The sequence below is a fragment of the Esox lucius genome, chromosome 7, assembly GCF_011004845.1.
Source record: "Esox lucius isolate fEsoLuc1 chromosome 7, fEsoLuc1.pri, whole genome shotgun sequence".
Lineage (NCBI taxonomy): Eukaryota > Metazoa > Chordata > Actinopteri > Esociformes > Esocidae > Esox > Esox lucius.
This window is the reverse complement of record NC_047575.1, coordinates 23,044,073-23,066,242: the sequence shown is the minus strand read 5'-3', so window position 1 is coordinate 23,066,242 and position 22,170 is coordinate 23,044,073. Positions and strand designations below refer to the sequence as shown.

General features: G+C 40.3%; 1 protein-coding gene across 1 annotated transcript in view; it reads left to right on the top strand.

Moving 5' to 3' along the window:
- uvrag (UV radiation resistance associated gene) overlaps positions 1 to 22,170 on the top strand; it is a 120,465-nt gene that overhangs the window by 32,598 nt on the left and 65,697 nt on the right. Inside the window, exons 8-9 of the mRNA XM_010870695.4 lie at positions 6,444 to 6,570; positions 21,912 to 21,996. Of these exons, the coding sequence (XP_010868997.2) occupies positions 6,444 to 6,570; positions 21,912 to 21,996 (212 nt within the window). The remainder of the gene's footprint in view (positions 1 to 6,443; positions 6,571 to 21,911; positions 21,997 to 22,170) is intronic.

Below are 22,170 nucleotides of genomic sequence, written 5' to 3'. Positions count from 1 at the left end.
GCATGTGAGAAGCCTTGGTGTTGGTTAACGTTATCCCAAATATAATCAGCTGTTTTTAAGAATAAAGTTATAGAGTATATGCAATTCCTATTACATGGCGTCAGGTATTACCAAGCCCTGTTACATGGCGTCAGGTATTACCAAGCCCTGTTACATGGCGTCAGGTATTACCAAGCCCTGTTACATGGCGTCAGGTATTACCAAGCCCTGTTACATGGCGTCAGGTATTACCAAGCCCTGTTACATGGCGTCAGGTATTACCAAGCCCTGTTACATGGCGTCAGGTATTACCAAGCCCTGTTACATGGCGTCAGGTATTACCAAGCCCTGTTACATGGCGTCAGGTATTACCGAGTCCTGTTACATGGCATCAGTTATTACCGAGACCTGTTACATGGCATCAGTTATTACCGAGACCTGTTACATGGCATCAGTTATAACCGAGACCTGTTACATGACATTAGTTATTACCGAGACCTGTTACATGACATTAGTTATTACCGAGACCTGTTACATGACATTAGTTATTACCGAGACCTGTTACATGACATTAGTTATTACCGAGACCTGTTACATGACATTAGTTATTACCTAGACCTGTTACATGGCATCAGTTATTAGCGAGACCTGTTACATGGCATCAGTTATTAGCGAGACCTGTTACATGGCATCAGTTATTAGCGAGACCTGTTACATGGCATCAGTTTTAACCGAGACCTGTTACATGGCATCAGTTATTACCGAGACCTAGGTTTGGATGAGGCTGGACCTCCACATCCACAGCCCTTAGAGCTGCTACTGTTTGGATTGGGTTCAAATGAGTCCCATTTACATTTCCCACAATTTTTTCTCTAACCACTCAACCTGTCCTTCATCCCTGTCTCAGGGAAGCATGTAGGGCAGTGTTTAGAGCATCTGACCATTAACTGAAGTCCCTAAGCAGGTCCCTTAGCTCTATTCTAATTATGTAATTTATGTCGGAGATACCACAAAAAAATCACAATAAACCCACCTTAGTGTCACGGTCAGGAGATGAAAGCCTCCTGGACTACAGGACTGAGGAGAGTAACTGAATCAAGGTTGATAGCCCAACTGAAATAAATGGTTCTGTTTGCTTTGGACGTCGGGAATCATTTACAGCATTTTGCCTGTGGGGGTCGGTGGAGAACCATTTTGGAGAGCTACAGGGCTAACTGACAAGATAAGTAGGTCTAAATGAGGAGGAGAATGTGTTGTCTTAAGTGTTGTGTCTTGTCCTTTATTTGTTTATTTACTAATATGAAGCATTTTATTCTAGCACTTTTGTTTGTGGCACTTCATCCCTTCGTTTTCCCTTGGAATTTTCATTATTAAATACATTGTTTTCGTTTCTTTATTGATCTATCCTACATGCTATATAATTACTTTTATTTATTTAATTTATGCCCAGCACTTAATTTACCTTTCTACCCCAAACCTCAAACCTAAACCCTGAGCCTAAAATTGCCTTTTCCCTTGTGAGGACGTGTTGTTCTTTCAAGTATAGTTAAATAGGCACATGCGCACGCACACAGCCACACACAAACACCTAAAACCGCTTGGCTTTACTCCTAATGCCCTGACTTTCTGAAGTGTTTGATATGATGATATACTGTGACTCCATGCCATGTGGTGAATACCCCCATGGGGTTGCCTAGGCTGGCCGGTCATTCACAGCAGGATTCAGCCCGTTTGTCCATTCTGATACTTCATCAGATGTATGTTTCACTGGTACTGCCCCGTTCGTCACCCCTGTGCCCTCACTCGGGCGTGATCAATCAGCTGTCTTTCTGCCAGCGAGGAGAAGGGTTCATTCCGCCATTCATGGTGAGGCCTGGCATGGACTTGGGTGATTAGGACTTCCACTGGACGCCTAAGTCTACGCCCCTCTTCCCTCCACGATTGTGAAGTTGAGAAGTGAAGGCTGTTGGAGAGTCTCAAGCTGATATTAAACGAGTTGAATCCATCCCTCTTCCTCTCCGTTTAGACTCTCTGGCTCCAGTTTTTCTAAAGCCTGGCTAAAGTCAAAGCCTCTCTTGTAAGAGCCAACATCAGAAACGAGGAAAATCCCCTCAGAATTGGATCGTCTGCAGCTAACAAATGATTGAATACACATTTAGCATGTCCACATTTGGAAGATGTTCGTGGAACCAATTGGGCAAACATTTTGGCCTCACATAGGCTGCTCATATCATGGCAATTAACCATTTAGGCTGACAGCAAGGCTGGCCCCAAGGGTACCTGTAAAGGATGCTGGGACAATGGCCTCCAGTTTCTAGTCCCACAGCAATTGTTTTGGGATATTTGTTTTGCGGTGAATATGGTGTTTTTGCCGGACCGCATAACCAGATCCTGCCAAGAAGAGCAAATCACTCTGACTAAGGGAGTGTGTGACTACCAATTGTTAAATAGTATAGTGGTTAGAGACGCAGACTGCCACCCAGTAGACCGGGTATAGAATCTGGCCTGGGACAAGAAAGATTAACTGAGGATAAATACAGTATACCAAGCAAACAAGCCAAAAGGAAAATACAGCTGCATCGGCTAAACTGTCCACAGACGCAGGAAATTTAATTCAAATGCAGTCCTGTTTACAGGCCTTTGAAATGCAGTGCTATTATAAATAATACTATTTAAAGCATTTAATTATTTCTTAATTCTTTACATTTACATATTTTTACAGATGGGGATTACTTCTTAATTCGTAATGCATTTGTCACAGTGATTCATTGGCACATATGTAATGATACCTAGACAATTGTGCTGCACACCTGTCGTTACAGGAAAGGTGGCCCAGAGCACACAGTCCTAGCTAGAAGGAAGGGATGAAACTCCCATTCCCTTCATCAAGGTAGCTAGGACAGCTGGCCAGAAAAGCTTTACTAAAAAGCTAGCTGATGATGGATGGACACGATTCTTTCCCAACAACAACAAAAAAACAAACATTGAAACGACATAATCCATTTCATTTAGATAGCTAAGTAGCAAGGTGCCATCACTTCAATTCATATCCTTTGTTTTTGTTGTTAGCCATGTTTGACCCAGTCCATTCAACTAACGGACAAGTTACAGTTGCTATCGTCATTAGCTTGTTAGCTTTGAAGCAACAGGATTAGCAGGCTAGTATGTTTTTTATATTATGTTATTGCAGTGATCTTTTTTATCGTGTGTGCAAACGGCACACACGATATCGCGCTTGACTCGCTAGCTTCCCATACATTTTTGTGGTGTTCGTTATATTGTAATTTTAAAATCTAGCAATATTTTCTCTTCCTGTTGGTAAATATTGAATGTGTGCTAGCTGGCTAACCTAAGTACCAAAGTATTGTGTCAAGTAGTTATAGATAATTGGAATTTTCTGTAAATGTAATACATTATTCATCTCCATCTTCATCCGCTTATCCGGTATCCGGTCGCTGGGGCAGCAGCTCCAGCAGGGACCCCAAACTTCCCTTTCCCGAGCCACATTTCCCAGTTCTGACTGGGGTATCCAGAGGTGTTCCCAGGCCAGTGTCGAAATATAATCTCTCCACCTAGTCCTGGGCCTACCCCGAGGTCTCCTCCCAGCTGGACGCGCCTGGAACACCTCCCTAGGGAGATGTCCTGGGGACATCCTTAACAGATGCCCGAACCACCTCAGCTGGCTCCTTTTGATGGAAAGGAGCAGCGGCTCTACCTTGAGTTCCTCACGGATGGCTGAGCTTCTCACCCTATCCCTAAGGGAGAAGCCAGCCACCCTTCTGAGAAAACCCATTTCAGACGCTTGTACTCACGATCTAGTTCTTTCGGTCATGACCATAGGTGAGGGTAGGAACGAAAATTGACCGGTATATCAAGAGCTTTGCCTTCCGGCTCAGCTCTCTTTCCGTCACAACGGTGCGTTAAAGCGAATGCAATACCGCCCCCGCTGCTCCGATTCTCCGGCCAATCTCCCGCTCCATCGTCCCCTCACTCGCAAACAAGACCCCTTTACTTGGGGTAACGCCTCATTCCCTACCTGGAGGAGGCACTCCATCGGTTTCCTGCTGAGGACCATGGTCTCAGATTTATAGTTGCTAATCCTCATCCCAACCGGTCCAGTGAGTGCTGAAGCCACTGAATTTCAATACTACTTTTGTTTGCTCCTTGGGGTTTAAAGGACTGGTGTTTTATAAAAGCACTTTGTGACAACTGCTGATGTAAAAAGGGCTTTATAAATACATTTGATGGATTGGCCAATATTGTACCAGAGTCCCCACCTGATTTAAGCTATTAAATTTGGTTCTGCGTGTTCGAGTTGTTGTAGGATGAACAGTTTTTTAGTATTAATGGGCTTTCATGTACATTTTTACAAATGTTTACAGAAAGATATCTCGGTGAAACCGTGGGGACAGTGTTGTTGCTTGGTTTCAATTTAATCCAGCTACAATTGGGTTTGTGTCAAGCCAGCCTATTTGTCATCGATAACCAAATACAACTTCAGAAAATAACAGTTAACCCAAAAAAAACCGATAAAATGTTATTTTGTTGACCAATAACAACTTGTGGCTGGTAGCTGTGTGTTTTCTAGCCTTTCACAGAAAAATATCATATAATTGGCTGAAGTGTAGGCGTGCAGTGAGTTCAACTCTGTTATCATTTGCATTCTTTAGCCAAGCAGCTTCGGTTTGATGTGCAGTGACCTTCTGGCACTAAAGGGGGAAATTCTTGTATTTTTTTCACCTCCCAGGACCATAGGTGCCCCTGCTGCTAACGTAGAATCCTGTAGAAACACTGAGGTAGCTTAATGACCAGAGCATCTGACTAGTCACCAAGATGTTGCTTGATCGAATCCCAGATGTTCTAATTCCTGACCATGTGTCCTAGCAGCTCCCTACACGGTGATTTTGACATAGTAGAAGCTGCTAGCCGTGTGATTTTGACCAAAACGACATTATTGTATTTACTTCCTCAACAGCAAAAAATATAAAGTGGAACATCATCTTGATCATGTAGATAATGTTTTAGGTTACACTGGCAAGTATTACAATATTTATTATTTGGCTTGGAGATGTTAGTCAGACATAGCTAGTGGTTTTATAACCAAAAAGTTTGTAGCTACAGTAAAACAAAAACTAAAAACTGCCATCAAAGAGTTCCTCAGACCCGTTGCTTTGTAGGATATTCCGACACATTAAGCCATTTAGTGGAAACACTACAGAAGGCCGACTCTCACTCTGAATGAAATGGAAAGATGTTATTCGCTGCTCCAAAACATCTCCCACTCACATGCTCGCACATAGATCTGTGAGGTCTGTAGAGGCCCTAAGAGACCTAACCTCTTCTCACTTGGCTGCTGTGTGTGCTTTGCTCCCGGCCTTATGGTCAGCCACAATGTCCATCCCTCACAAAGCCCACCCAGCTTGATCCCCAGCACGCTAACTCACCAGCAGTTATTACTATGTCCACATCCTGCTTGTGTCCGCAACTTCTGTAAAATAACACGTTGCTGCATTCCTCCTTGGTCCTTCACGTCAGTTTGGACCATGGTATCTCGGTTGTTTGGTTCAGATTTTTGCTCACCTTTTGCTTTTGCATGAGGATTTCAGATTTTTCTGAAAGGTATTTAAAAATACCTCTTTTGAGGCCCATCTTCATCTCTGTAGTGTTGACAGTGGGTTTGGTTTACGGGAATCTTATTAAATTAGTTTGTTATGAGACTGGCCCTAGTTTACATGGCTTGTTCTGAGGGACCTAATTGGAATGTGGTGGTGGAATGGCAGGGCTCCAGACTATTTTGCGACCTTTCTTGTTTTAAGAGTTTTAAGTAATTTTTTCCAAGTTTCTTTCTTTGGCCAAACCATAATGTTTATCATTCTTGTCCCGTTAACAGACTCTCTTGCTTGTGTGCGTGAGCCACTGTCTCCCCTTCCTAAAGAAGAGGGAGTAACTATGACAACAGCATCACCCTGTTGACCAATGAGAATTTTAAAATAAAGCAGCAAAGAGGCAGAACAACAGTGTAAACCGAGCAAGCCGCGATGATTATGACATTTGTAATAAGACATAATGCCATTTTCAAAGTTCAAGCCAAAGATTATTCTATGAAAAAAACATCCTCATGATACAGACACAATATATGATCAGTTTATTGGCATTTTAATGGACAAAATAATGCAGATCAAGTTGTGTCCCCTACATACTGACACATCTCACCCAGAACAAATCAGAAACACATGCAAATCATAAGGCAGGGGAAACCTTTCAATGGCGTTATTCGTGATTTGCTGTCGGTATGCAAGTTTTTATTTGTAGAAATTGACCAAAGCATGTGCTGGTGCCATCAATGCCATCAAGTGGTACCAGTTGTAATTATTGGTCTGGAGATTAGTTTGGGATAATGATGTTCCTCTTTCTGTCCTGTCTTTTCCTTTTTTTCTATTTTGTTCTCTGTCCTCTCTATGCAGAAGAAGGAGCGGGAGTGTATGCACTTGCGGCTAGGGACGCTACGAGGGGAGCTGGAGAGACAGAGGAAAGCACTGGGCCGGGAGACAGACCTGCGGCAGAAGGAGAGGGCCCAGCTTCAAAAGAAAGGTAAGGGGAACTTTGAGACACGATAGACTGCAGGGTATTCCCATTCCAAAATGAATACATTGTGGGAAATGGGGTCTTCACCTAATAAGTGCCATACTTTTGACCAAATATTGTGCGCTACATAGGAAACTTGGTGCTGTTTGAAACTCAACACAAAGCCTCTGAGACAGGTAGACTTTTGGTTAGCTCAGAGCCTCTGAGACATGTAGACTTTTGGATAGCCCAGATTTTCTGAGACAGGTTGACTTTTGTCACACTAGAGCCTCTCACACATGTAGACTTTTGGTTGATAACCCCAGAGCCTCTGAGACCGGTTGACTTTTGGTAGACCAGAGCCACTGAAACAGATTGACTTTTGGTAGACAAGAGCGTCTGAGACAGGTTGACTTTTGGTAGACTAGAGCCTCTGAGACAGGTTGACTTTTGGTAGACCAGAGCCTCTGAGAAAGGTTGACTTTTGGTAGACCAGAGCCTCTGAGACAGGTTGACTTTTGGTGGACCAGAGCCTCTGAGACAGGTTGACTTTTGGTGGACCAGAGCCTCTGAGACAGGTTGACTTTTGGTAGACCAGAGCCTCTGAGACAAGTTGACTTTTGGTAGACCAGAACCTCTGAGACAGGTTGACTTTTGGTAGACCAGAACCTCTGAGACAGAGGGTAGGCCAACTGCTACTCTTACTGTACTCTAGTAATCCTGCAAGTTCCAATACAAAACTTCAGTTGTGAAGTTGCACTCCTCAGACACAGGAAACCTCTTTCACTATTGACATTCTCCTGGCCAGGCGACACTAAGACAGAGCCATCTTAATGCCTGCCAGCCAAGTTGTCCTACCAGGGCCAGTAAAGTAACCTGTCATCATTTTATGGTGTCATTGCGACAATTATATGGGTTCAATAATAGAATAACTGCAGGCTTTATCATCTCTGGCATGCGTGGGTTTATTTTATAGGGGAGGTAACTGCTGCTGATCTGTTTTGTCCCCCTGGAAATGCAAAACCTTGTAGATTTGATATTGTACACCATAACACTATGGGCACGCACAAACAGGTTCATACTTGTACACGCACACAGTTGTATAAAGATCACAAAATTGTATCTGTGTCATTATGTCATCTCAGAGTGCACTGGCCGCATCATTGAGACAGACACACTGTTGCAATCTCTAAACATCTCTAAGCCCTAACAGGAAAATCATAAGGAAAATCTGAGATGGGACAGTGATGCAGTTTTTCTTCTTGATTTAAAAAATGTTCAAGGGATATTTAGTCTAAAAATCATATTAACCCAAAAAATCACTTACCAAAAGTTAGTCTGGAATGGACGTTGAATAATTATTTCCAACCATCCATTACTCAGCTCTGTCCCCGGTTATAATTAGCATTCTTAGCATCGTCCAAATTCATGAATGGAAACTGTGCGTCTCACTACAGCAAAGCTGCATTGCAAGCGGAAAACTACTCCAAAACACTCCAAACAAAGACTAGTAGTGTTGTTTAACTCAAAGAACATGACGATGTTGTATGCCTCGAAAAAAAGTTCTACGTTTCGCGTTATATTTACCATTTGAAATAAAGGGGTTCTTCCAGTGTTTACCAGTCAGTTTTGTTCACAATTGCATCGATCCGCGCATTCTTTCAGGAAGAGGTGTATACGTCACAGTAAACAAAATGTAGTATTCACTAGCTAGGAAGTAATTTACCTAATTCGTCGTAGATATTCAAAGGACAGTCAAAGTTTACTTGCTTGAGAAACAAAGGAAAATACATAAATATGACCAGGAAGAAGGTTTTTTTCAGAGGATAGAACCTTAATTGTTTGAACCAGTATACACAGAGGAGTAGTGGCTAGAAGAGCAGCTGACAAGGCTAGAACAGCAGCTGACAATGGTGAATCTCCAACCCTTGCCCAGAATGTCCGGGGGGTGGTGGTGTAGCTGTGGATCGTGCGATCTAATGCCAACCAAAACTGAATGCTTTTGTTGCAACGAATGAGAACTATTGATTCCAATGCTGCAGACCATGAATAACCAGTCCCTGAAGCTGAACTCGTTCCAAGATGTGTGGTTGATCATCCAGCTTTCACCCCCCTCTTAACTCCTGGGGTGCTGGACACCAAAGATTAACTGGAAAATAAGTTTTAGAGCAGAGGGACCTAATGGCCAGTTTTCAAAATAGTAAGTAGCTACCTAACATTAGCAACCAGGTGTATAAGGCACGGATAGCATGTTCCATACACGGGCAATTAAAAATGTTTAAAAACAATCAAGCATAAAAACTACGTTAAGCATCAAAGTGTTTGTCCAACCTAGCAAAACAAAAGCGTAGTTGTTAGCTAACCTCTTTCAAATTAATTTGGTGATTACGTTTTAGAATGTCTCTTCTCGACTCTATTTTTTTTTTTTTAAATTTATTGTTTAGTCCATACCCAATGTCTTTTGATCAGATGATCTGTTTATAGGCTAAAATGCAATATTTATTTTTTGATTCAAGCAGTAATGTTGGTTGATATAATTTGCTGGACTTAGCTGATCTGACAGGCATTTATCTGATCAACACATTTTGGCCAACTACAAACCTGATTTCCAAAAAGTTGGGACACTGTACAAATTGTAAAAAAGGAATGGAATAAACTCATATTAAATTCAAAATAGAATATAGATAACATATCGAATGTTGAAAGTGAGACATTTTGTAATGTCATGCCAAATATTGGCTCATTTAGGATTTCATGAGAGCTACACATTCCAAAGAAGTTGGGACAGGTAGCAATAAGAGGCCGGAAAAGTTACATGTACAGATAAGGAACAGCGGGAGGACCAATTTGCAACTTATTATGTCAATTGGCAACATGATTGGGTATAAAAAGAGCCTCTCAGAGTGGCAGTGTCTCTCAGAAGTCAAGATGGGCAGAGGATCACCAATACTCCAATGCGGCGGCGAAAAATTGTGAAGCAATATCAGAAAGGAGTTTCTCAGAGAAAAATTGCAAAGAGTTTGAAGTTATCATCATCTACAGTGCATAATATCTTCCAAAGATTGAGAGAATCTGGAACAATCTCTGCGTAAGGGTCAATGCCGGAAAACCATACTGGATGCCCGTGATCTTCGGGCCCTCAGACGGCACTGCATCACATACAGGAATGATACTGTAATGGAAATCACAACATGGGCTCAGGAATACTTCCAGAAAACATTGTCGGTGAACACAATCCACTGTGCCATTCGCCAATGCCGGCTGAAACTCTATAGGTCAAAAATGAAGCCGTATCTAAACAGGATCCAGAAGTGCAGGCGTTTTCTCTGGGCCAAGGATCATTTAAAATGGACTGTGGCAAAGTGGTAAAGTGTTCTGTGGTCAGACAAGTCAAAATTTGAAGTTCATTTTGGAAAACTGGGACGCCATGTCATCCGGACTAAAGAGGACAAGGACAACCCAAGTTGTTATCAGCGCTCAGTTCAGAAGCCTGCATCTCTGATGGTATGGGGTTGCATGAGTTGCATGAGTGCCATCAATGCTGACAGTTATTTCCAAGTTCTAGAACAACATATGCTCCCATCCAGACGTCGTCTCTTTCAGGGAAGACCTTGCATTTTCCAACATGACAATGCCAGACCACATACTGCATCAATTACAATGTCATGGCTGCATAGAAGAAGGATCCAGGTACTGAAATGGCCAGCCTGCAGTCCAAATCTTTCACCCATAGAAAACATTTGGCGCATCATAAAGAGGAAGGTGTGACAAAGAAGACCTAAGACAGTTGAGCAACTAGAAGCCTGTATTAGACAAGAATGGGACAACATTCCTATTCATAAACTTGAGCAACAGAAGAGGGGATTCATAAACATCCCCTCTTCTGTTATAAAAAGAAGAGGGGATGCCACATAGTGGTAAACATGGCCTTGTCCCAACTTTTTTGAGATGTTGATGCCATGAAATTTAAAATCAACTTATTTTCCCCTTAAAGTGATACATTTTCTCAGTTTAAACATTTGATATGTCATCTATGTTGTATTCTGAATAAAATATAGAAATTTGAAACTTCCACATCATTGCATTCTGTTTTTATTCACAATTGTACAGTGTCCCAACTCTTTTGGAATCGGGTTTGTATGTTTCTGAGTTTCAAAACGTGATTGTACATCCAAATGCACTGTTTGGGCCTGTTGTACATCAGACTAAAGATGATGCTTTTCCATCATCTACAGTGGATATAAAAAGTCTGCACACCCCTGTTAAAATGCCAGGTTCTTGTGAGGTAAAAGAATGAGAAAAAGATAAATCATGTCAGAACTCTTTCCACCTTTAATGTGAGCTATAACGTAAACAATTCCATTGTAAAACAAACTGATAGGGGGAAACATTTTAAACTCTCAATAACCCTGGTTGCATAAGTGTGCACACCCTTAAACTAATACTTTGTTGAAGAACCTTTTGATTTTATTACTGTACTCAGTCTTTTTGGGTACGAGTCTATTAGCGTGGCACATGTTCTTTTCAAAAGCGCTCCAAATCTGTCAGATTGCTTTAGTTCAAAACTAAACTTTTCAATTCACTTGATGTCAACACAGCTAATCAGACAATGGTTGACAAATGTATATTGTTTCATTTATTTAACCACATAAGTAGCTTTTACAAGAGTCAATATACCTGTATATCTAATTAAATTGTAAGTCAATGGTAGAATGCAGTTTTGCTTGTCTGGATTAAGATATGTCAATGAGTGAAACACCGTCTCCTCTCCCAGGTCCCTTGTATGCTTTCTTTGCATACAAAACATGATCGCAGCATTTTCCACAACTATAGAAATAAAAGTCCACAGACGACATGCACCATAAAGGGCCAGCTAGAGAAACTCTCCCCTCGCGTAGCTTCTGGAGGTTAAAGTTCACTCCCACCCTGATTATGTCATCTTTGCTGTAGTGTGACAAACAGTTTTAATTCATGAATTTGGACGATGCTAAGAATGCTAATTACAGCCGGGGACAGATCTGAATAATGGATGGTTGGACAAAATTACTGTCCATTCCAGACTAATTATTGTTAAGTGTTTTTTTTTTTTTTTTTTAATAAATATGATTTTTAGACAAACTATCCCTTTTAATTTGATTTGGCATTAACAATTCAGATGCATTTATTTGCCAAATCAATTTAGATAAATCCAGATCGAACTCAATCCAAAGTCCAAGAGGACAGTTCTGGCAAAAATACCTTAATAGAAACTACACCTGAGGATGTCTACAATACAGGCTTGGCAGAGCGTCTCCTGGCGGACTTCAGACAGTCTATGCGCCCAAAGTCCCAATTTTTGGAGAGATGTTAAAGATCTAAATCTTTTATATTCAATATATATATATCAGTATATTAATATTTTGTTATACCCACAAATTGTTATCCATGTCAAACTCATTTTTGTTATACCCTTATTTCCCATATATCGTATACAAAAAAAAATATAATGCCAACACCGCTATTTCAAAGATTGTACTGCAGTTCTCGTCAGGAAACCAGTGTTGTGTGTGGATTGCAAGATCTAGCATTTGTGGCATTGTTTTGTGTCAGACTGGACATTTTAGATGGCTTTTTAATGTCCCCTGCACCACTGTAATGCTGTGTAATCATATTTTGATGTATTACACCTAAGTTGGATGGATAATCTTTACAAAGGAAAAAAGGCCTACAGGCAGGGGTGTAGAATTAGGGGTCATTGACCCTGACCCCCCCCCCCCCCCAACATACAATACCAACCTATGCCACTGCCTACAAGGATGCAAACAAATTCTGGGAACTCACAAAATCTGGGAAACATTTTGAGAATTTGGATGATTTTGTTTCATGAAACATGGGACCAACAATTCACATGTTGTTTTTGTTGAGTTAATATTGAACATTTCTGGCACAATCTCACAGCTCGAACCATTTTATTAAACTGAAATATGCCAGCTTGACCAGACATTTCCACAACACATGACTATCCCTATACATGTTTATCTTTCTATGATAAGTATGGGGGAAAACAGGAACACAGTAAGGGAGTGTTGTTTTCTCTGAAAATGTATTATAAAAATACATTTATCAGCAAAAACATGGAAACCCTGACACACAACACACACTCTTGCTAGCAGGGCTCAGGGGAAGGTCTTGTTTGTGTCCCTGTCCTGACTAATGGCCCATAATCCTCTGTTACCAAGACTACTGGTGGATGGAACTTCGGACACGTGGAATGCAATGAAGATGTGACAGATGCTTATTTAAACAAGGAAGAAAAATAGCTGGTAGTGGATAATAGCAGGTTGGTACAGTGCCCTCCACAATTATTGGCACCCCTAGGAAAGATGAGTTTAAAGGGGTTATAAAAATGCATCTTTTGGTGAATTAGCTTAATGTCACACTGAAAAACATTATTCAAACATCCAACCTTTAATTGAAGTAAATGTATTCGGGGGAAAAAAATCAAGAAAATATTATTTCTAACAAAATCACGTGTCCCACAATTATTTGCACCCCTAGAAATTGTTATGAACAAAATGTAACTGAAGCATTTTGTCTATTTAGATTTTACTTTTTCAAGTTGATCAGAATGTTTAGGAACTTTTAGGCAGTAATCCATGACTTCACTTGTTTCACTGGGGCATGAATATGAGGTGAAACGGAAGCCATATTCCCTTATTCATACATCAACATGGGAAAGAGAACACACAAATCCAATGAGGGAAGAGTGTGTTGAGCAAGTCAGGGCATGGCTATAAAAAAAATTGCTACTCACCTGAAAATATCTACCGTTGGGGCAATACTAAAAAAGTTCAAAGCAACTGGAACTGTTACAAACTTGCCCGGAAGAGGACCCAAGTTTATTTTGCCCCCACACACAGTGAGGAGAATGGCAAGAGAGGCAGAAAAATCCCCAAAGATCACTGTTAGAGATTACAGAGGATAGTAGCATCTTGTTACGAAGTCTCCAAAACAACCATTACATGCCACCTCCGTGCCAACAAATTATTTGGAAGGCATGCCTGAAAAAAGCTGTTCTTACGCCATAAAACGTAAGCGCCTGGAGTATGCTAAACGCTACTGGAACCTTGACTGGAACCGATTGCTATGGTCAGATGAAAATAATCTGATCCCCACTGTTAAGTATGGTGGAGGTTCTGTGATGTTGTGGGGTTGTTTTTCCTTCAAAGGCCCTTGGAACCTTGTTAGGGTAAATGGCACCATGAACTCCATGAAATACCAGGTTTTAAATCTGAATCTGGCTGCCTCTGCCAGGAAACTAAAACTGGGTTGTCATTGGGTCTTCCAGCAGGACAATGACCCTAAACATACGTCCAAATCAACACAAAAATGTACATAAAATCAAGCTTCTGCCATGGCCATCTCAGTCCCCTGACCTAAACCCTATTGAAAACCTGTGGGCTGAGCTGAAGAAGTGAGCGAATAAGAGAGGACCAAGGACCCTCAATGATCTGGAGAGATTCTGTAAATAAAAATTATCACAGATTCCTTGCTCTGTATTCTCCAACCTTATTAGATGTTATAGGAGAATACTCTGCTGTTTTATTGGCAAAGGGAGGATGTACAAATAATTAAATGCAGGGTTTGTTTTGTTAGAAAATAATTATTTCTTGATGACAGATTTTTTCCTCATGAACATATTTAGTTCATTTGAAGGTTGGATTGTTTTTTTCAGTGTGACATTTAGTTAATTCACCAAAAGATGAATTTTTTATAACCCTTCTTTACTCATCTTTACTAGGGGTGCCAATAATTGTGGAAGGCACTCCTCTCTGTGATCCCAGACATCCCCCTATGAAAGAAAATATTTATTCAGTTATGTGACTTATAGAGTTTATAGAGTTAATTGACTGTTTTTTGGGGGAATATATAACAGTAAAATCATTGAAGTTGTTGCATGTTGGATTTACATATTTGTTCAGTATAACAGGAGAAAGGTAGAGGAAACGATTAATAAATCAGATGACACAAGCCTATGCTGTGATTCACACTATGGAGTTCACTGGTACATTTGTCTTCATTAATAACAGTATCACACATCAATATATTGGTTTCTTCATAGAAACAGCTGGACAAATGACTGTTTAAATTTTTTCCCTTGCAATAATTTGGTTATTCATGTGCCCATAGTCACTGGTTGTATTTGAATTAAATATCAGTTAATGTTAATAATGTAATAGATAACAAACGTAATATTCAAGGCAACTACCCAGCTAACATATTTATAGCCGCTAATTAGCCTAATTTACTTGTGCGTTATTTGAACTGACCGGGTCCAAACTTCTGTCAACGAAAGCGAGGTAATATGTTAGGGTATTGAGATGATATAAGTTTTTTAGGAAAACATTGTTTGACTTCATCAGCTAGTGATATTTTTTCAAACCAGCAGTTCCAGAGTGCAAATTGTAAAGAAATATGTGCACATTCAATAAGTGATGGTCAGTAATATTTCTGTCGTGATTGGTCAGTAGGCTAATTTCATGTGTCCATCTGAAGTACATATTTTTAAACATGCAGAGACCCAAATGGCGTTCCACACCAGGATGCTTTAGTTTCAAGTGCTCAAGCGTATTTGATGTGGTAATGGCAAAAGACATTTCTGAACCGCTGTATGGTTTTCATAACCTTCTCTTTTCTCTGAAATGATCCTTTGGATTCTTTCGTCCGTATTTTAGGTTGTGCCGTGTAGGCTTGCTGCTGCCTGCAGGCTCTGAAATGTTTCAAGTACGCACATGAGATTGGTGAGCTCACAGAGTTGTCAAGCATATTCATGCTAATAGGGACAACATATATAAGTGATTAATCATCGGCTGAAACGGAAGTTGACGGATTTCGACTTAATGGCCACTGATTTTAAATGATGCTGGACTGTGTGTAAGAGATTTGAGCAGAACTCTGATTCTCTGCAGAGACGAAGCCAAAAAAGACTGAGCATTATTTTAACCTTAACCCCTACCAGTCTTCTGCTTAATGTACAGTCCGGCTGTCACTTTTGGTTTTATTCTTTTCAACACCCCCCCCTCCCATTTAGAATGAACCGGCTCAGAGGGGTCACACTTTTGGCACAATTTCCTTTCACCTAATGTTCCACTCTACCACCTTAAGCACATGTTGTAAATTAGGGCCGTAAAAAGGTATTTTATTGTGGTTATTAACAGTATTTACAGTATTTTCAATATGTGCCACGGCACCAAGGCAACTGAAGGCCAGTAAACGTCGGTGGTGGCGTTAGTTACCCTGAGTTAAGAGTCAGAATCTGTAAAGTGGCAAGACGTGGGGTTGCCTATCACTTCAACACACTGGACTTAGCTTAGCCCTCTGGTCCCCTCACTACACTTTTAAATGTTACACACAGATTCATCAGCTGCTCAGTGGCCACGTTGAGAAAGAAAATGTGTCTGCATAGATCCGAATGGATTTCTAATCTATCCAAATGGGGGGCGGGATCAAGGGTGATCAAAGGCAGCACTGAGGTCAAGAAACATACGGATGCAAAGCCTTGGTCTGACGTCATTGGAAGTTAATTCACCGCTTTCACAATGCAGTCTCCGTGTTATTATGGGATCTAAAACCGGATTGGAGCATTTCATTAATATTGCTTGTCTTCAGGAAGGAGTTTAGATTTTTGGCCAATAGACCTTTTTCAAAACTTGCTTTATAACTCCCGCTTTTAGCTTGTTTTGTATACATCCAATTCATTTTGTTCAACATAGGAGGACCAATAATAAGTACAATAATTAGCTCCTCAAGTTGTTTTTTTGCAATAGGTTCCTGTTGACAGCTGGTGGGTTTAAAGCAAATTATTATTTTAATGAACCTTTCGTGCGATACCAGATTAAAAAGTTAAAGTGTTCCCTTTGTTCCAAAGTCCTGGTAGCTCTGTGCAATCTCAGGACCACAGAGTTTTGGACAAGTGTGCTAATGAAGGCAGGACACAGTGTTCAGTTTTATAATGAACTTCATCTTTTCATGGAAGGAGTTAATCAATTTACCATTTCAGAAGTTAAGGCCAACTTCATTTGTGGAATCCTGCTTTTTAGTTAGCTTTGAAACTGTATCAAAATATGTTTTGGATTGTTTTTGTTCTCCTCAGTCAAGTTGGAAAACTAGTTTGATCAAACAGATTTGAGCGCTTTGTGATATTGCGGTCTTTCCAGGCTAGTCTAAATACTTCTTGGTGGAGCGCCATTTCCATTCCAATTTTCTCAAGGCTCGTTTTGGGGCTCTGGAATTTTATGTATATCAGGGAGCTAGTGTCTTCATGCATTTTTAGTGGTCCGACCACATCTAAGGTATTAAGCAGGGTTACTGTATGTCTTGATCCTTGGTTAGATTTTGAACTGATTTATTTATTCTTACATCCTTGGGTAGGTGAAGGAAGTCTGGGAGAGCATCCAAAAACATTTGGGTTGTCCGAGAATTTATATTATGGCTTTTGAAAGTGAGTCCGTTGGTGTGACAGTAAACATAATATAATGGTGGTCTGATATTTTAAGGATTATGAGGAAAAAAACGATACATGATATATATTCCATGATATGCTAAATCTAAGGTATGATTTTGGCACTTTGTATGTGTGTATGTGTGTATGTGTGTATGTGTGTATGTGTGTATGTGTGTATGTGTGTATGTGTGTGTGTATGTGTGTGTGTGTGTGTGTGTGTGTGTGTGTGTGTGTGTGTGTGTATATGTGTATATATACATGTGTGTATATGTGTATATGTACATGTGTGTATATGTGTATATGTACATGTGTGTATTTGTGTATATGTGTATATGTACATATGTGTATATGTACATATGTGTTTATATGGACATATGTGTGTATATGGACATATGTGTGTATATGGACATATGTGTGTATATGGACATATGTGTATATGTATGTATGTATGTATGTATGTATGTATGTATGTATGTATATATATATATCACTTCACACAGGTCAATCATCACAGTTTATGATCAGTTAATTGGCTGAGATTGCATTTAAAGCGAGAGATATAACATTAAGCAGCCCTATTTTGAGATTCAGGGTGTTATAAATCCATAATGACGGAGGGCTTTTCAAGGAAGTTACTCCATTATAAAAAAAATATTTTTATAATGAACACCACCTCATAGTGCTGTGGTTAATCTAGTTCAAGGCATTGTCACAGTCCCAATGGAGACAACCTAACTGATTACTTTGACTGTGCTAGTAACAGCCTGCATGCTGACCTGCACCGTATCTCATGGTGAAACTACCGGAGTCAGGCTCCTGTCTGTGTTCCTGAATAGAAGAGCACCACTCCACCTAGGAGTAACTTCCTTCATTATTACACTGAATTACTATCTGCTACTACCACCATATCTCCCTCTCTCCCTCTCTCCCTCTCTCCCTCCCCATCCCTCCATTATTTTTCTCTATCTGACTCTCACTTTCTTCTAGGGCCCTAACAGTACACGCATTCATAACTTACCACATGGTATGAACCTGAATGCATGCGTTTTAAAATGGTTTTCAAAGTTGCTACGTTTTGTTCAGTGCCTTAAATAAATCTGATTGAGATGAAAACATTGATATTCCGCTTAAACACGAGTGTTTGCAGCCGTCGTAATCAAATTCTAAATATTGTCAATTTTAACTCAAACTGTCCTTTTGTGTGCCATACTCGGGGAGGAATCTGAGGTTCAGCAGAATTTAGTCTTCTCCGTACATTGTTCACTGTTGATGAGCATACTGGTGTTGATAAAATAATTGCTGTATGTTGCCACTGCTCAACACAAAAAAAGACTACGCAGCTGTTAACACGTCTGCTGACATCACCACGGTATCAATATCGTCCAAGCAACACATAAACGCGAAGAGACCACAGAACTTTGTCTCCACGCAACGATCAAGCAGCCCTTAGGCAGCAGAGTCTAATCATGCTAAATGAATTATAAGAACAATAGGTGTGTTTACAGCCTCAGATATGCACCTGTTGTCTGAGTGAGAAAGAGAAAAAATCTACTTGAAGTGCTCAGGCCATGTTACGTATATTCCTGTTCCGTTTTCAGGAAACAGGTAGTACCCACACTGTCTAATCTAATGAGCAAGCCAAAGCACAAGTTATCAATGTGTTGGCCATTGAGCACCAAACCTACTACAAACCTACTAGGGTTTCCTACTACACGTTTGTTCAACAATGTCAAGTGATTTTATTCGCGATTGTGCTGTCAACAGACATTATACGGCTCATATTAATCCTGGGTTAATGTTGCGTCTTTTGACAAAATAAAAATGTATCTTCTGTAACTCATGATAAAACATTGTCCCAAAATCGTACCGAACCGTTACCCTCCAACCATAATGCATACTGTGCAATAGATTGGCTCTACTGTTGCACCCCCACTGTCCTCGCTACTGAAAAGGAAGACGGTAGGTTTTTATCCTCTGCAGTGTGGGCATTCTTCCAGCCATGACATTTGACAAGTAGTGAAGGTGGGTGTTATTATTTTGTCTCTGAGGGAGAACACCACAACATTAAAGAGTGGTGAAAGAATATCATTTCCAAATATGTGTGATGTAGCCAAAAATACCACCACTGGGTAGCCCTTGAAAAACACGCACGCATCAGCACACACACACACACACACACACACACACACACACACACACCGGTTGTTACACAGAGCATGGGTTTGTTTTAGTTTGTGGATGGTATTAATGGTGGTTGCATTAAAGACTGGGCGAGCTCATGGCCTATGCAGGCAGACCCAACCTTTTCAAAACTGTTTTCAAGTCTTCACCTAAACCAAAAGAGCGGTACTAATCTGCCCAGACCTACACAGTATCGTTCTCATCATCCCTAATCTGATGTTTTGGCCCTGGCCTCTGAACCTCTCCTTCACTCCATCCGACCCCCCCCCATATCCTCCGTACCAATCCTGTTTTGGTGATCATGTCTGGGAAGACCAGCTTTGACAGGTAGCATGCAGTGGATGAGAGGATCATTTAAACCAGCTGTGTTTGTCGTTGTGTGTAAAGACAAGAGTGTGTTTTGGAGCCGCTATCAGTTCTCTATTTACCCTGTCAGCAGTGATGTACATGGGATGAGATCGCTGGGAGGGAGGGAGGGAGTGGGTTTGTACTGGTGCCTGATTTTTAGCAATTTTGTTTGGAGAAAGAGGAAATGCCTTTGGATAGATTTTTGCACTGTGCTTAAAGTACCCAAAAAAAAAGGTGTTTTCTATTACTGACAAAAACTTTAATTTTGCAACAATTTTATTTTTAATCCAAGTTACTGAGGGTCTTGATTTGAATACGCAATCATCTCTGTGTTAACATTGTGTTGTAGTTTCAATACTTCTGCATCTCTATCTGTGTTAACATTGTGTTGTAGTTTCAATACTTCTGCATCTCTATCTGTGTTAACATTGTGTTGTAGTTTCAATACTCCTACATCTCTGTCTATATCATTGTATTGCAAATTCAATTATCCTACATGTCTGTTAATATTGTGTTGTACATTCAATTCTCTTACATCTGTCTATATCATTGTGTTGTACATTCAATTCTCCTACATCTCTGTGTGTTAACATTGTGTTGTACATTCAATTCTCTTACATCTCCATCTGTTAACATTGTGTTGTGCATTCAATTATCCTACATCTCCGTCTGTTAACATTGTGTTGTACATTCAATTCTCCTATATATCTGTCTGTTAATATTGTGTTGTACATTCAATACTCCTACATCTCTGTGTGTTAACATTATGTTTAGGGTTGCACGATATTGGAAATAACTGACATTGCGTTTTTTAGTTTTTCTGCAATATGTATTGCGATATCAAAAAGCAGAGGATGTCTTCAGAAAGAGCTTTGGCTATCAACCTGACAGTCTGTATCCTTCATTCTTCCCCACCCTCATCCTCTACAATTAAAATGTATGAAACTAATGAATATTTTTATATTTCAGAACAAGTTGCTAGGTAATAATATTTAACAGTAATAGTATAGCAATAGCAACAGTAGTAAAATAGAAGGCACAATTGGGCATAACTTACCAACTGCAAGATGCAGTCTGTGGCCAAAGCACTGCAATCTGGTCAACTTGTTCAGGTGCAGCCTTCACCATGTTCGCGGCATTGTCTGTTGTAATACAGACTAGACGACTCTCATCTAGGCCCCAATCAGCTAAAGCTTCTCTCATCCCTTTTCACTCGTCATACGAAGATTTGTGGTGCCGCCTTAAATAATCAAACCAATTGGTCGTGTTGCCTCATGTTTTGACAACAATTGCAAAGCACTCTCGACCAAGTACCTGTTTTTGGTCAACATCATCCTGTCTGTAGCCGAAATATTTTTGTATAATTGATGATTCTTTTTGCAACCAAATTCTCAATTTCGGCCTTTTTCCCTGTTCCTCGCTCATCATTTCGTCACGCGCAGGCAAGGCCTGCATGTCAACCACGTGCAGCAACGGACTCTGTGCTTAAAATAATAATAATTATAATTGTGTATCCAATAACCCATGAATGGGAGTGATTTACATTGTATCAGACAGATGTGATGCTAGTTTTCCATTTGAAAAAATGTGTATTGTAGACTGATATGTTTACCTTATTAAATCGTAAGTTGTGCGATGTGACTATCGCAGATGCGTACATCACAATGTCGATGCTAAAACGATATATTGTGCCGCCCTAATTGTGTTGTACATTCAATACTCCTACATCTTTGTCTGTAACATCATGTTGTACGTTCAATAGTCCTACATCTTTGTCTGTAACATCATGTTGTACGTTCAATAGTCCTACATCTTTGTCTGTAACATCATGTTGTACGTTCAATAGTCCTACATCTTTGTCTGTAACATCATGTTGTACGTTCAATAGTCCTACATCTTTGTCTGTAACATCATGTTGTATGTTCAATACTCCTACATCTTTGTAACATCATGTTGTACGTTCAATAGTCCTACATCTGTCTGTAAATTTTTTTTTGTGGTTTTAATATTCCTTGATCTGTGTTAACATTGGTATTTCTTCCTTATCTAGATGCTTCTATTTATTCCAATAATATTGTTTTACAAAAGTCTAACAAATGTTGCCATCATAAGTCAAGTGTGAAGTGCTTTTACATTGTTTGTATTGAGAGGAAACCTTTTTTCCTGATCAACTTAACCTTGTGATGTGGCGTTTAATAGGATGGCATCAGATCAAGAAACAAACACAGACACCTGCACATATTTCCCCCGAAAAATACATAGTAATAAAATTGCTCTTTCACTCTTGTTTTCTTCTCATGTTCCTATTTATCTCTCTATCTCTCTCCTTCTTTGATCCCCCCTTCTCTCTCCCCAGAGGAAGCGTTCTCCACCAAACACCAGAGTCTAGAGATGGAGAGAGAGTTGTTAACAGAGCAGCAGAAGGAATGCGCTGCCAAAAGGTATGTGTCAACCTGTAATTAAACACACACACATACACCATCCCGCTCGCTCACCACACCATCTGCTAGAAATTACCCAGGCCCCACAGAACGGCGTGTTCTAATATGCTGTCAATTGTTCTAAATGCTGCGGGGAGATTACAGCCTGCTTACAAAGAGAGGATGTTGGCTCGG